Below are 16,519 nucleotides of genomic sequence, written 5' to 3'. Positions count from 1 at the left end.
AAAAAAAAAAAAAAAAAAAAAGACAGTTTAGACACCTGAGTTGGAAACAACCTTGTGTTGTGGAATTTGCAGTGGTAGAGAATTAGTTACAGTAGTAGTAGAGCAGATATGAAATAAATGGATAGTCCAGATGCTGCTTCACGAAGGAGAAGGGGAAACTAAGCCCAACTTTCTGCTTCTCAGGACTGGAGAGAGGAAATTCCCGTTCTGACAGAGTATGTGATTTCCCTTCTTATCACCCTGTTACTCTTAGAAACGAGCCCTCCAGAAAGTCATGAAATTGCTCCCTGGAGTCCTGTTCTGCTGTTGCACTTCTGGACACTGAGTCCTTCCAAGTGGCTGAAGAGCAGCTGCCCCACGTGCTCCCAGCTCCTAAACCACGTGTGAAAACACACAGGTACACAAGAGTTTATCTTCACTTCTCACTGTTACCAGCCCTCTTATTTGCAGGGCCCTGGGTCGTATTTTTATGTGTGTCACGTTAGTTTTTAAACAACTCCAATCCCCAATCCAATTAAAGGTATCACCTCAAAGCAGATCATTTGATTTCCTCTGAGAACAGATGCTGACTTATTATTCGGGTTAGTAAAGCAACCACCGCCAAGCTGACCTTCATTTTATCTCACACACTTGCATCTTATCACCTCCCTTTTCTGTGGCACACGACTTTCAGATGTGCACCTGGGGTGGCAGATCCAAGTCAGATTTCCACAGGAGGGGCCTTCCTTTACACTGAAACTTGGAAAGCCATTTTTAACTCCCAAATGAAGTATCTTAAATGGAGCATTAATAATAATAATAATAATAATAATAATTATTATTATTATTATTATTATTATTATTATTATTATTATTATTATTATTATTATTATTATTATTACTACTTTGTGCTATCCTGCAATGATTTTTGTTTGGAAACATCTCGATGATCCTTTGTACTCCATTCAAAGATGTTCAAAAATCAGACAAAATGTTGAGTTTTTTAGCACCTCTTGTTCAGAAGAGTCCTCTACATCAGAGGAGCTTTTGCTGCCTTACACTGCCTTTCCATAACAATTTTCATCCAGACTCACTGCTCACTCTCATTCCATCAGCCTGTTAAGTGATGGATAATTAGATTTTTTTTCTCTTACATCCAATGTCACGAATGTGCCTTGAGAAGAAAACTCTGTGCATGATGCACTGTGAAACTTTCCCGTCTTGAACCCTGGTGGAAGGTTTTATTCCTTACTAATTTTGTGCCAGTGAATCAATTATATTCACAGCAGAGCAATCTACAGTAGCTGATAACCAGCTCTGGGATGTAAGGAGCTAATCCTGTGTTACATCCCGAGGGAATGGGATTAATCTGCACTGTCCTTTTTATTTTTCATGTATTTTGTTCTGAAACATTCTGGAGGAAAAAGGTTTCAAGGCCTCAGTGTTCTGATGGACTGTGTTAGAGATGCCGCAAAAAAAGTCACCCATTTTAAATGTTTTTCTGCACATGGACTGAAGGGAACACTGAGATACAAGTCCCTTCTCTGAAGTGTTTTTAGAGTATTCAGGTCCTGTTGTGCTTCTAGGCCATGGTGGAATTTTTGCTCTGTGAAATTCAAAATGAGGAGAAAAATGAGAAAATGCAAATTCATGGCTCTTCCTCCTGTCATAGCCGCCCGTGGTGTGTTCTGTGGGAAATTCCAGAATAAAAATCTGGTTTTAAAAAGCAGAATTCCTTCTGAAGCTCTTTTGTTTGATGTGGCTGTTCACTGCCTCTAGTGATGAACTCCTTCTAAGTCTACATTAGCTTCAGAGCATGTTTCTTAAAAAAAAAAATAACCTTTGTGGAGACAAGGACATGCTTCAAACATAAGGCTGCTAAGAATTACTTTTCTTTCAGAAAGGGAGATTTTTATATATTAAAATAATTTATTAAAATTATTTTTTAAGTTATTAAGGGGCTTTGTCTGTATTTGTCATCAAGTTCTGTTACCAGGATAAGATCCTTTAAAAATCTGGCTGGACTATTGGTAGGACTTCACTGTAAATTAGATGGTAATATTAAGCATCCAATCTTTTCAAAAATTCAAATACTAACAACATTTTATTCAAGACTTCATGCTTTTCTGTGCAAGTGTCATACCTTGGTCTTTTAAGATAGAAATTCTTATTAACTCAAGATGCTCATAACCTTCATTTGCAGTTTGTTGCAGCAGGTTTTCCACTTTGTTATTATGTAAGGAAGATGCAATTTTTTTTTTTCCACAGGCTTACTGTTGGATTTTACATTTTGTTTCTCCTTTCAAAATTTTTGTTTATGTCTTTAATAAATCACAGATCGTGCTGATTAAATTTGGCCTCCGGTGATGCTTTTTCATTAGGAAGCGATTTAAACCGCATGCAGATAAGGTTCCTGCACAGAGCAATGTACTGGACTGAGTGCCCTCACTCCAAGGGGGGACATCAGTCAAGGGACCCACCTAAATGACACCAAAAAAGAATGAAATCAAGGGCCAGACTGGCACTTCTGAAGGAAGAAATGAAAGCTTCCCCCTGTCTTCAATGTCCTTCAGTAGTGCTTGGATATTAAATCAAACCAGAGGAAATCGTTGATGTGCTCCTCCAAAAAACATTTGGGAAGGTGAAGATTCTCCTTCCCCGCCAAGTCTGCCAAGTGCAGAGATTCCGGTTTTCTTCCGTGACAAGGTTGGATGTGGGTGCCAGCACAACCCCCAGCTCTGAGGCCCTGACAAGCAGCTGGCACCAGGCCTGTTCCTGGGATCTGAAATGAAACCTTGCTGTTGTGCTGCCCAAACCAAACAGAAACCCAACTTTTCTCTGCCCATAACAGAGCGACCAATGTGCAGCCGTGACTCTGCTTTACCTCTTCCCGGTGCCGTGCGTGACCTACAGTTCCTGTGCTGGCATCCCAACTGATATTTCCTTATTCCCTTCCCTTATTTTGTCTTAGAAAAACGAAAAGGTTCGACCTGCAGGGGATGGTGACATTTCACGCTCCCAGAGGAGCCCCCGCAGCGCAGGTGGAGCCCCGACGCTCAGCCCAAGCTGTGAGGAAGCTTTTCCCTTCCCAGGCAGCAAAGCCCTGTGGTAGAACATCACCTTCTGACCACCCCTGAGAAAGGTGCTGCTGGAACAGAGAGCTTGGACTAACTTTAAGGACCAGGACAGTCCTTTTCTCAGGGCAGAAGCGCCTGACAACGGACAGCACGTGCGAATTCTTCCCGAAGATGAACCGTGCGTGGTCCCGACACAGCGTGAGGAGCTCTGGGCAACCAAGCCTGGTTTGACACCTCAGCTTGATTCCTGCTCACCCAGATGTGTCGAGCTTCCAGCACTGCTCCAACAACCCTTCCCACCTGCATTCCACAGCACCTTGGGGCTCCTGCCAAGCACAGCGTGTCGAGCTGTGTCCCCCCCCCACCGCCCTGCTGCGCGGAACTGCGGCAGGAGCTGGCCATCTAGTGGAACAACAACTGCTGCAGGAGGTGGCCTCTGGCCAAGAAAACACAATGACACTGCAGGTTTGTCGGGCTGAGGTGTCAGTGCAGTGAGGACACGCTGGTAATCGTCGCTTGAGCCTCTGGAAGCAGCAGAGCCTCGAATTCATGGAGGCAGCGGTTCCCCCGGCCACTGTTACCCCGCAGAACAAGTTTCTTCTCTTGTTTTAGTTTTTTAACCTTGTTTTCATCACTCAAAATGGAATGTTTTATCATTCCATCCCTCTACACAAGATGGGAACAGATCACCCACACAGCAAATTCCCCGCTCCTTGTTGGCTTTGAGTTTTCAGTTGGTATATTTTTCGTTGAACTCAGACAACCACAAAATACTGCACTGATTACAGAAAAGGATTGATTAACTCAGGTGAATCCTAAGAGTTACACTCAGCAGCACCATAATGGTTTATAATGGAAATCTGTGGACTTTTGATGGATCTTGGCATGATTTGACTTTCAGGAAAAGGAACACGTTAACAAAAGCAAGTTTAAAAGCTTGGCAGAACATCTGGAAACCTGAAAAGATCTGCAGTGAACAGAATAAAATCAAAATACTGATCCTGTTCCCAACCCCACTGTACACAAAACTGCTGCAGTAAATTGCTCTCATCACAAGTGGAAACTGAAAGAAAATGATTTATACTTTATTCCAGCTGAAGAACATGAACTGTTTCAAAAATGAGACACAGGAATGGAGTTGCTTTGCTTGCAAGGTAATTGAGTCTTTTTTGCTATGAACAATGACATTACGAGAGGATTCAATGCCATTCTGGTTTCAGGATTAGAAAATTAAAATATTAATGTAATTTTGGCTCATGATTACTAAGTGGCCTGGAATTCAGGAAACATGAAATAAGTTACAAGAAATTCTGTCTAACTCATTAATTAAGTCTCATTTAAAAACAATCAGGCAACAATTTGTTTTATGTTCAGTTAAAAAGTTTTGTGGCCAGAGAAAAGAGAAGAGTATTTTCAGTAATTAATGATAACCTTGACTGTGTGCAGGAGCTCCTCCAAGCATGACCAAACGATTTCTGGCAGCCTACACAGATAAACCCCACTAAAACTCAAGGCTCAGAGACAGTTTTCATGAATTACATTAAACTTTTAGGACACAGCTCCCAGTTTCACAAGAGAGAAAAATCAACTCTCCCTCTTGACATACTCCTTTCAAAATCCTCTGTACGTGTCTTTTATTGACTGGTGAAATACAGTGTAAAATTCAACATTAGCAAGAGTTGTTTTTACTCACTGCCAGCACCATGACCTTTATTAAAAACTGAAGCACTGCCTGTTGAATCTGCATCTGAAAAGACAAGTGCCTAAAAAAAAATGCAATTTAAAATAGTATTTATATCTTCATTAGCTCAGTCTGATTTCCCTTTCCATAATAAAATTCACCCTTAACTATCACTAGCAGAGCCCAAGCACTAATCTGAAGGAGTTGTTTAGAAAACCTTGGGAAAAACACGACATTCTGTTCCAATTCCCCCTTCTTGTTTGTTTGAAGCTCAGACTATCTGTGGCACATGGAGTCATAGACTGGCTTGGGCTGGAAGGAACCTTAAAGATCATGAAGCTTTGGTTATTGCTTTTACTTCTATCTTCCCTTAAGCACCAAAATAAAATGAATCCTGGGGTTTGGCTCTCTTCTTGCTGTCTGCTGAGATGCCTGACTGATTTTACAGCCTGAGAAAGGGCTCCTGTTTCTCCATGGCATGACTCAGGGATTTATTCTCCACTGCACTACCTGCTTTTCATTTGCCTGTTTACCTGCTGACAGGTATCAAAAAAATTCAGTGCTTTATTTGGGTTAGATGTATTCTCATCATGAGCAGTATCTGAAAAGCCTTCTGTCAATACCTGTGTTTCTTTTCTCCTCCCTATCAGTCTTTTCACCACTGATATTCCTTGAGCAGCTCTTTATCTTGGTCTATCAGAGCAGGTTTTTTTAACCAGGTTTGGACATTAAAGCAGTTTCTTTTGACCTTTTCCCCTTGCTTCTCAGTTTAAAGCTCTTCTTATCAGCCACAAAATCCTGGATGTCAGAAGGCAGTTTTCCCAGATAGGCAGATGGAATCCAACCCTTGAACACACTCCCTTTTAGCAAACACATCCCACTGGCTGCATATTCCCAGGCCTGCCTTTAAGGCTGATTTCGAGTCATCTGTTGATCATCATTCCATCACACAACCAATCTCCCTCCATGCTGACTAGAGAAGAATTAGGGTAGTCACCAAAAGGAGACATAATTAACTTAAAAGTGATGGTATTTCTAAGCTAGAGATGCCTTGCAAAATCAAACTGGGATGAAGGTTTGGTGCAACTGCCTGTAAAACAGGCAAATCCATTCCTTCATTGTCACAGAATCAGGGAACACCAGGCTGGAAGGGTTCTCAAGGATCATCTGGTCCAACTTTGCTTGGCAAAGGTGTGGTCTGAATAAAATGGCCCACACTCCAAAGTGTCCAACAGTGAGGAATTCACCACTTCTCTGGACCCTTTCCAGCCTGCCCATATCTTTGTGGTATAGTGCCACATCTTTATATTAAAAAACAAACTGTGAACTCACAAGTTCTGCATTTTTTAAAAAAAAAAACATCCTTTCTATAACAAGAAAGCTGTGTTTTGATCAATCCTTGCAACTGATCCTTGCTTTATACACCTCAGTTCATCCTTCCCCTATCACTGCCATTATCGACAGCAGCCAAAGATTGTCTCCAAACCCTGCAGAGGTTGTTTTGGAAGATCTGATCATTTACAATTATTTTTAATCTATTATATTAAATTTCGGGGGGGGGGGGGGGGGGAATACTGAGGTTGGGTTGCTTCTCGTGCTTTAAAAAGCTCTGGGTCCCTGCTGAAGTCGTTGCTGGTGAATTATCTCTTTGGCAGGACTCTCATCCAGGCCATGCCCAAGGCACACAGGAGAGGATACTGAAGCACTGCAGTGATTGTATAACCTGTCTGAGCAGAAGCTTTCCTAATTATGAGATGACCCCACAAGTGAAAAAATACGTTTTTTTTTTTGTTTGTTTCAAGCACAAAGCAAGGCACAAAGTAGGAGAAGGGCGGCATGAGAGCCACAACAACTGCCTCCTGAAAGAAGGGGAAGGGCCACCAGGAGGCAAAGAGGAATTGCTGGAGCCTGAGCTTGCAACACCAAGAGCTAAAGGCAGGGGATTGTGAAGTAGCCCTGGCAGTTCTGGAGTGCTGAAACTAAACCAGGTTTCTTTAAAATCAATGGAGACACGTGCTAAATGCAGGAGTCACTGGACTATCCCATGATGCTCATGCTCAGAAGAACAATGCCCTTAAAAGCTCATTCATTCCAGATTTCCCACAGTGTCACTCCACTAATTCCAACAAAGCAATTTTCGACCAGCAATCACCTCTCCCCACTTTATGCTGATGGAGATCTGAGCAGCTGCCTTTCAGGAGCTCTGTTTCTAGGGAGGACTGAAACACTTCTATTTTCTATCCTTAGGCATCCTTTCGAACCTCATTCATATCTGACAAACGAGACAAGAAATCAATTGTGTGCAGTGTACGCTGGATAACGACCCACAGAGATCCCAAAATAGCCCTGCTCACACCAGAACAGGTGCCCAGGGCTCGCTGTATGATCGTTTGGCACCGCCACACCTGGCCCAGTGCCACGGAAAACACGGCTCTGGAAAACAGGGGGACCAAGTGGGATGAACCCCTGCACTCATGTGCTTTCTGAGGTGCCCCACGTACTCCCCAGCCACACAAACAAATGAGGATTTATCCTGAACCTTTCCATCACACTGAGGGATATACAGAAAGCTGGGACTGTCCAGCTCCTCCAAACACAAGGACTGCACCACTCCCACCCCCACGCCCCGAGGAGGTTTCAGTGCCAGGAGGGCACCTGGGATCTCTCAGCATCCCTTACCTCTGCCTCGGCATGCGGATCAGGGGCTGTTTGTGGCACCTCTTGCTGAGGCCAAAGAGCTTGTGCACCGTCCTCTGGGCCTTGAGGAACAGCTGCCTCATGCTGCTCTCCAGCTGCTCGTAGCGCCGCTGGAAGTTGGAATCCATCGTCCACAAGTGCATGACAGCGGATGTGTTCAGGAAGTAGTTCATGGGCAGCCTCTTCATGAATAACTTGAATTCATCTGAAAGAAATAGTTAATAGCCTTTAATGGTGTGTTTATGGTCATTTGTGCAGTGGAAATTGATGTCCAATTTTGGTTCTATTCTGGAACTAATTTTTATAAATTCGATCTTCTGAAATTTTATAATTGGGCATTTTAACTTTTTGAAGCAGAAGGGTGACTACACCTTCATGGATCATATTAGAATAAAGCCAGCAAAAGTCAATACTCATGTAATTTTAAAACTGGTATTAAACCAAATACAAGCACTTATTTCTCAACCTGGATAATATGAAGATTAAGTAAGAAACAGAGATTCCTACCTTCAAATCTAGGATCTGAAAGTAAATACCTGTTTAATGATTGATGCATATTGACTCATTTGAAGATCAGAAACTGTTTTAAAAGAAGTATATTCCAATACTTAGGAAATGCAAACAAATGTGATTTTACAGGCCATTTCTCTTATACTCACGTTAGTTCACCTGAGACAAGCCATTAAATCAGACTTTCAAAAGCATTTGCAATTAAAATGGAGCCTTTCAAAGGATTTTTTATGATACTTCAGAATTTTATGACACTTCAAGAATGTCCCCATAACTTCTTTTTGACTCCAAAGTGGTGCAAAGGAGCTCTTCAATCACAAGGTCACTGGTACTGAAAACATATCCTGTGATTTGTTCTGGTGGCTCAGTCCACATAAGACAAGCAGAGAGAAACTTATTAACAGAAGATTATTAATCAGTGACTCTGTTTCCATAAGTAGGATAATTTGCAAGTTGATGTATAACTTCTGAACCCAAATAAACTTTCATTAAAAGGGCTCTAGTTACCAGGGGGGGAGAAATGTGAGAACGAGTAGCACACTTGAATGCACGTTTATCCCTTCTCTTCCTTGTTTCCATGGATTAGCCTGTTTCCCTGTCTGCCCTCCTGCCTCCTGCTTTCCTCCCACCCTTCACAATCCTTTTTTTTTTTTTTTTTTTTCCTTTCAGCTTGTTCCCTCAGCAAAGTCACTCATCCCACAGTTTGGCTTTCACCCTGCCAGATGCTCCTTTTTGGGTAGTCTGCACTTCAGCAGACTATGCGAAAAAAAAGGGATCCAAGTGCCTGCAGAAGCCTCCCTCTCATAACTAAAATAATCATAATATTTAACTTTGCTGTAATTTTAGGATGCTCGTGGGAGAGGGTTGAGTGGGGAAAACGTCTGCTCCCATCAAAGAGCACTCCCTTACCATCGTTGCTCATAAGTCTTTTGCTTTCACTTCAGCTTTTTTTAACATGTTTACACAAAGCAGGCAAAAACACTTTCTCTTTTTTTTTTTTTTTTTTACAGGTGGAGAAGAAATATCTTTTGTAAATAAGCTGTGTAAAGGCCCTGGACCACATCCTGAGGGACAGGGGGAACAGAACGGTCCCGCTCTGGCACGACACATTCTGTGATGGACGAAGGCTCACAAGAAGACAAAAGGCTTGGAAAGGTCTTCTGGCAGGTAAAAGGGGCAAAGCTGATTATTTTATAGTCAATAAAGGGGTTTCAGTAATCCATCTGGGAGTTCTTTGGAAGTGTGCTGTTCATTTTCTCCTCTTTGGGTGCAAGGACAGCACTGCTGCCCCTCTGCTGTCCCTGGGTGCAATGTAGGCACTGAGGGAAAGGAACTGTTTATTTATTTTCAGGCATTTGGACCCTTTGACCTTTTGCTTTTTCCCTTCCTTAATTTGGTTTTAATCCTTCTTGGTCCAACAAGAGGCAGTTTAACACCTGGAAATCTCTATCACCAGACGAGCATCTCTGGGAATCTTAGTACAGTTTTGGGAAAAACCTGTTTTCCTTTTCCCAGGTGACAAACATGCCTTTCACGGAATTATAAGAATAGCTGGGGTTAAATGGACCTTTAGGTCACAAGCAGAGACACCTTCCATTAGATCAGGCTGTTTAGAGCCCCATCAACCTGACCAGTCTCTTGCCTCCTTACACTGCCCTTCCAGTCCTCAATTCCCCTCGGAGTTTGCACAGAAGATGTGAGAGGGGGTGATGCCTGGCTTGTCTGAAGCAACCACAGTCCCATTGCCTTGGTAAAGCCTTCCAAGGTTAAAGATTTAATAATTAAAAAAAAAAAAAAAAAGGTAGTCAAAAAAAAAAAGAAAAATTATTATCAAATAAAATTAGCTGAACGAAGTAGGACCTTTGGTCAAGCACAGATCTGCAGTTTGCAAAAATCAGGCGAGTTCTACTAAAGTGAGAGGAGTGGGGGTGTGTAGTGTGTATACAGACGTGCTCTGACACCTTGGGAGGACGAGGTCCCAAAGCCACACTCCTGACTACCTGTTTTAATCACTCACCTCTCATTTCCCTCCTGTTCCTCTGAGGCACTGGGAGATCTACTTCAAATGAGCTCCACGCAGCCCAAACAAACCCAGCTCCCCGAGGAGACAGCAGGCTCAGAAGATGCCTTTTCAAGCTCTCACGTTGCTGTAGTCACTTATTTAAGGAACACTGTCACTTTGCTGTCCCCTGCACCGAGCTCTACAGCCAACAGCTCGTCGGGTGCGGTGTTCAGGAGTGATAAGGAGGGTTTACACTCCTCAACTTGCACTGCAACAGCATTTCTAATAAGAAAGTGTTTCTTTTTCTCCCTGTAATAAACATCATCTTTGGCTACGCTCCCCCCGCCCCCCCGCCCGTGCCCTGTCTGATCCTGTTAATGAGCTCTGTAGTGCAGGTAAAGGAGAGGCAGAGATAAAAGGAGCGTGGTTACAGAGTGCTTGCTGCATTAAAAAAAAAAAAAAAAAAGAAAAAGGAAGATAATGTGCCCATATCTTAAACAGACACATTTCATGATCTGTGAAACTACAGCACGAGCTCCTAACACTGAGAGATGATTAAACTATTACACTCTAATCAACACCCCGTGCCAGCCATTCCTAAGGATTAACAGCCAGTGTTACAGTCCTGGGGGCCATAGGAAGGATAGTTCTAAAACACAGAATCATACAATACCCTGAGCTGAAGGGACCCAGAGAGATAACTGAGTCCCACTCCTGGCCCTGCACAGGACACCCACAATCCCACCACAATCCTTGATACCACGAGCAATCTGATTTCTGCACCTGCTGTTTCATTTTCACATCAGTAGCACACACAGTACAATTTTATATATTCTTAACTAAATGCAAACAAGGTAAAAAAAATGGCTGGTCAAACAAGTGCATTTTCTGACTGGTTGTGTCTGGTTTTTTTACATCCCCCTTTCTGCCAGCTAAATCTGCCTTGTATTAACAGTGTCTGGAGATTGAAATGGCATCCAATAGTTCAGTGGGAAAGAATAAATGAGAAATATCACAATGGGACCAAACGGTGCTGCTACAATCAGATGGGCATCAGACTTATTTAGGCTGTGAGAAACACCCAGAGCTGCAGGGATGTAACTCGGTGTTATTTGGTACCAGAGCAGGCTCAGTGCTCAGGGCAGTGATTAATATTCTGCACACAGAGCTGGCAAAGGCCACAAAGACACAGGAAGCCTCATCAAGGGGGTTGAGAGTGCCTGCTCTGTGTTGGAGGAGAACAGGAGCCCCGATTTCTCTGCAGGGAATATTTTGCACATCCCTGATATTTTACCCCAAGATCTGTACAGGACTGCCCCCACTACAAGACCACACACACTTCTGGTTTTGTTCCAGCTGAGACTGGGTGGTTTGTGGAACTTTTCCAGGCTACCAAAATGTCTTGGGTGAGCTTGTTTCCTAAGATCCCTTTGGGAGGGATCTTTGGAAGCCTCTTGGAAGTCAGTAGATTTATACCAGCCTGGGAATTCAGAACGCTTGGGTTGTTCCATGTGCCACAATCTGACACCTGACCACAGTCAAATGCTGGAAATTTTAAATTTTAAAATGCCAAAGAATATCACTGCACTTTCTGCTCCTGTTTGCTTTAGGGTAAACAGTCCAAGACTGAGCTCTCAAAAGGCTGTTCCTAAATTTTTCTTTTCAATCACACAGACACTGTTTCCCCAATCAGTGTAACAGAGATTGTATCTCCACTATGGGTCTCAGAGCCAGAGCAATACAATCCACATATAATTTAGGAGAATGTAAAGCAAAACACAGCTTGAAAATAATCTGCATTTGGTGATATGTTAGGAGAGAAACTGTTTCACAGCTAAGTAAACTGAAAGAAATGTCAGCCACATTCTCTCAGCCTCCAGAAATGACAGTTTCTGGGAAGATGACATTCCATCAAGTTTTATTCTGCTGTTTAATTTAATGTCATATTCTGATGAGCCTTTTTACCTGAAGTGAAATAATTTAATCTTATGGCGACAAAACCCTTGACATTGGGAATTACAACATAGTGTTCAGTAAATATATAACCCTGTCTGATAGTGGGTTACATCACCCCTAGCCAATATTAATTTTATTTTTTTTTAAAGAATATTCAAAAATATGGAAAAAGCAGCCTGACAATAACTGAAAAAGTTTAAGAATCCCTTGTTGACTAATAGGCTTATACATAGTCTATGCATTTTCTAAAATTCATAAGAATTTGGACTTCAGTGGGTTTTCCCATTTAGCAAAGTTCAGTAAAAGAATGTCTGTAGGAGAAAACCACTTTTCACATCATATTATGCCGTCAAAATCCACCACTAGACAGCAATTGTAATGGGCTGCTTTGTCGTTTCTCTAAATGATGCTTTAACAAAACATTTTTTTCCCCCTTAAAAACCTATAAATCTATCACTGGGGCATAAATCCTCTGGTTTTAATCGAGTTCTCCCACTTGCTCTAAAGGTACGAAAATTCTGCCCTCTCACAGCCTGGAAGTGCTGAAATACCTCATGGAAAAACTGCTTTGCTCTGGCTCTAACAAAGTATTACAGGGGGATTAAGGGGAAATTGTCAAAAATCAACTTTAACAAGGGAGGGTGTGATATTTTGTTGAACAAAGATGATGGTGGTGGTAAAATGAGAGTGCCCTGTACGACACCAAACCCAGCTGATGTGGATTCATGTCTTCCAGAGCGCTTCATCTCTTCCCCCTCTCCTCATGAGAATCACTTGCAAAATGACCACAAAGCTGCTGCAAGACACCAGCTGTGCTCTCAAACCACGAGGGGAGGATCCCACGGGAGTTCAGGCTCGGTATTTCCCCGGGCAGTCTGGAGTCCAGGGAAACACGATCCACTGCTCCAAGCACGCCTGACGTCAGCCCAGCTTGCCTGAGTCCAGTGAGGTTTTGGGAACTGCTGTAATCAAGACTCAGCTGCCCTCGTGGAGCAAACATTTCTCCCTATCCCCAGTGTGGTTATCTCCTGCTTCATTTTCTGCCTGTTGCCTCTCAGCACACCGAGCCTGGCTCCCTCTGGATCCCTCTGGATCCCAGAGTCCCCTCGAGTCTCCATGCCCAAAGCTGACCAAACCCTTCTCCTGGGGCCTCTGCTGCAGCCCCCACCTCTTTGGGGACATCACCGACCCCCCCTCTGGATTGGTGATGCTTTTCCTGTACTGTGGAGCCCCAAACTGGCTGCAGTGGCTGACTGTGAGGCTACTCCCCTCCTTCATCTCTTTGGTACCAGCCTGGATGTGCTGCCCTTGGTCCTGTCAGGCCACCACCTTCTCTCCCCTCCACTTGCTGCCCCCAGGGAGCTTGGCCAGCTCCCGTGGCTCTCCTGGACGCTCAACCTGGTCCACACTCACAGATCCAGGGGTGGAAAGGGAACTGTCTTCCCAGTGCCAGAGGTCACAAGGCTCCTGTTCCCCCAGCTGCCCCCTGAAGGAGCACAGACTGGCTCTGCAGGGTCTCTCTGAAGAACCCCCCTCTCTTTTCTCCCTCTTCCCCAGGGCTCTGCAGAGGGGATGCTGTTCCCTGAACGCTGAATCTCTGAACAGGGATTCTCCATTTAACAGTGTCACGAATTTGTATCTCCATCTTCAAAACTGCAAAATGTGGAAACCCACCACGTTTTGATAATGCACTTCCCTACCTCTCTCCCTTCTCCTTCAGCCATATGAAATGTGGCCATGCTGTAAAATGCCAACCTTGGACAAGAAAGGTTCTTCTCACTGAGCACAGACCTGCAGAACCTTTTCACTAAACCCAAACACAGCAAGAGCCCAAAGCTGGTCATGATGTTCCAAAGTCAGGTGCCTTTCCAGATTCCTGCCCAAGATGGGAAAAATGACTTAAGGAACTTGAAACTTTAATTAAAAAAAAAAAAAAATGAGCTGCAGGTTTAGTTCATTTGTGTTGTTTTTTTCCTTCACAATAACCTGTCTCCTTGTCTGTGCTAATCATTTGCCCACACCTGGTTTTAATCCCACTCCAGCCTTGCTTTGGCACAATCCATTCCAGCAGCAAGCCAAAACAAACAGATAGGATTGCATAAAGAAAAGCAGCAACAGTCAGAACCAAGAAGAATATTCAGACCAAGAGCTCTCCTTGAGAAGCACTTGGGAAATACCTCCAGTAGCTCCAGCAGTTCATTTACCCACAGGAAAGGTGACACAGAACAGCAAAGCAAACCACCCAGCCCTGCTCTGTGTACATCTCGGGGCTGATTGTCTGCTAAGGCTGTAAATTACCCTGTATATTAGCCAGTATTACATTATTTAATATAAATACTGGGTGATTTTTTTCTTACAGGTTAGAAGCTGGAAAGAAGGTGGTCAATTAATCCCATCCCAAAGCTAAGGGAAACTGCTAGAGCTCCTCATGTCACCACAAACAACTGTGCAAAGAAAAGAAAAAGGCATTTTGTGAAAGGATTTTTCGCATTCAAAAATTATCTTAAATCTTTCAAGATTTTCTAAAATTCTCCAGATGCTTCTAATTCCTCTGAAATCCTCTGGAAGGAACACTGCAAAGTCAAAGTTTCTCCCTTTTACTTTGCTCTGAATCAGTCAAAATACTTCATCTTGGCAGAACTGAAATTTTTCATGGTTATGCCAACCTTTAATTTTGCATTAGAACATGAAAGTTATGAAGTAAAAAATGAGAAAAATGAATAAACATTACAAAATGAAGGTCAAAAGCTTTTACTGCATTCTTAAAAACAAACAAACAAACAAAAATCCCCCATAATTTTGCAATTACTGGAAGATCGTTCCTGGTTGTTTGTTTGTTTGTTTGTTTTTTCAGAGTAGTTGCCTTAATATTTTGTAATATTCTGGATAAAAATCTTTACCTCTGCTACAGTGCAAATGCATTTTCTGTTTAGACTACAAGCTCTTGAGAGAAGAGCCTGGCTCTTATTATATCTTTATAGGGCAGTTAGCACAATAGATCCCAAATTTAATTGTTGCAATTTATTAGAAATGATAAAAATAAATTTGCCTGTGGCTCCAGGCAACTGCCCCCTCCTTGGAGTCCTCTGTGGGAGCTGCAATTAGTGCGAGGAGAAAGAGTTCTGCGAGGAATGATCTCATAATCCCCCTTTTATCACACCTTTTTTTACCGTCCTGGCTGTGGAAAAACCCGCTGCTCTCCCCATGTGACCGCGGTGTTATCATTCCTCTCCCGTAACAACGCTTTTCAAATTGTAATCAGGGCAATAAACGTGACAGCAAGTCAAATGCCAGGTGTCAGCTGTAAATCACACCGCAAAGCTGGTTGTTCTGAGAGGATATAAAGCTGCATTTCCAGCGGTTGGACGGGATTGCTGTTCATTAAAAGGGCTGCCTCGATATTGCGGAGGTGTTATTAAAGAGATTTATAAAAGATAGATGTGTTTTTTAAAAAACATCCTTCCGCGATTCAAAAGCCTGGGGAGAACAAAGTGCTAAAATGAACATATATTTGTTTTTATGTTGCCATGAATTTTAGTTCCTCATGATGCATTACTCAATTTGTCAAAGAAGTAGCAGCTGTTTTCCAAGAAATATATGCTGGAAAATAATCCAACTCAGAGAAGCAGATGACTGCAGCTTTCTGAAACAACTTTATTTCTCGATAGAAGAGATAGTAAATCTGAATTTTCCTTCCCCTTCCCCCCAGTTAAGCTTAATTAGTCGGCTCCCCCGATAATGAAAATGTTTCCTTCTTTGAAGCAAAGGATTTCTCCTTTAAACTTTCTGAAGGACAGAGGGAAGGAAGGAAGGAAATGGGCGTTTTCTGCCAGGTGTGGACTCTGAGGGAGGGGAGAAGCTCCAGAGCTCGTTTTGGACAGGCTGTTTGACGTGGGGCAGGCGAGCTGCTACAAAAGCTGCAGGGGAAGCAAATTCTGGGGATTCTTGCAGCGGGGTAGCTTTGGGGTTGGTGTTTTTTTTAAACTCCTGTTTGATTTCTTTTAATGCTGCAGGGATTAGCTCCTCTCAACCCTGTGCTTTGCAAGAGGGGAAGTGTCAGTGCAGGTGAACTGGAATCGGTGGGGAACAGAGATCCTCTGGTCAGTCATTAATAAACAGCCCTGAGGAACCTCGTGCAAATGTTAAAACTGATGAAAGGATGAGGGGAGGTTTACACTGGATACTGGAAAAACTTCTTCGTGAAAAGAGTTGTCAAGCATTTGGAACAGACTGCCCAGGGCAGGGCTGGAGTCACCAGCCCTGGAAGTGTTTAAAAAACGTGTGGATGTGGCACTTGAGGACGTGGCTTAGTGGTGATCATGGTGGTGGTGCTGGGCTGGTGGCCGGACTTGATGATCCTCGAGTTATTTTCCAACCCTAACGATTCTCTGATCCTGTGGCAGATGTTACACCTGTTATATACCTGTGCATATATATGTATGTCACACATTTACTGCTGGTGATGTCAGAAGAATAGGAAACCACAAATCCTCCAAACTCTCCTGGTGCCAAATAAAGATGAAAAAATGGCAGAGTTAAAATTGGTAGTAAAACCAGAATATCATCCTGTAAATTGTGGATTAATTCAGAAGTTCTGCTGGGCAGGAGAAAACAACC

The 16,519-nt window shown here is 43.0% G+C and overlaps 1 protein-coding gene across 2 annotated transcripts in view; it reads right to left on the bottom strand.

Annotated features, from left to right (window-relative positions):
• LOC114066102 (BMP/retinoic acid-inducible neural-specific protein 3) overlaps nt 1-16,519 on the bottom strand; it is a 155,334-nt gene that overhangs the window by 17,989 nt on the left and 120,826 nt on the right. For both annotated transcript variants that reach the window (XM_027900516.1, XM_027900517.1), the window contains exon 7: nt 7,417-7,639. In XM_027900516.1, the coding sequence (XP_027756317.1) occupies nt 7,417-7,639 (223 nt within the window). The remainder of the gene's footprint in view (nt 1-7,416; nt 7,640-16,519) is intronic.

Source organism: Empidonax traillii, unplaced genomic scaffold, assembly GCF_003031625.1.
Source record: "Empidonax traillii isolate 1590-97213 ecotype Southwest subspecies unplaced genomic scaffold, ASM303162v1 scaffold734:size1267433, whole genome shotgun sequence".
NCBI classification, from domain to species: domain Eukaryota; kingdom Metazoa; phylum Chordata; class Aves; order Passeriformes; family Tyrannidae; genus Empidonax; species Empidonax traillii.
The sequence above is the reverse complement of the archived record's forward strand: the minus strand, read 5'-3'. Positions and strand labels throughout refer to the sequence as shown.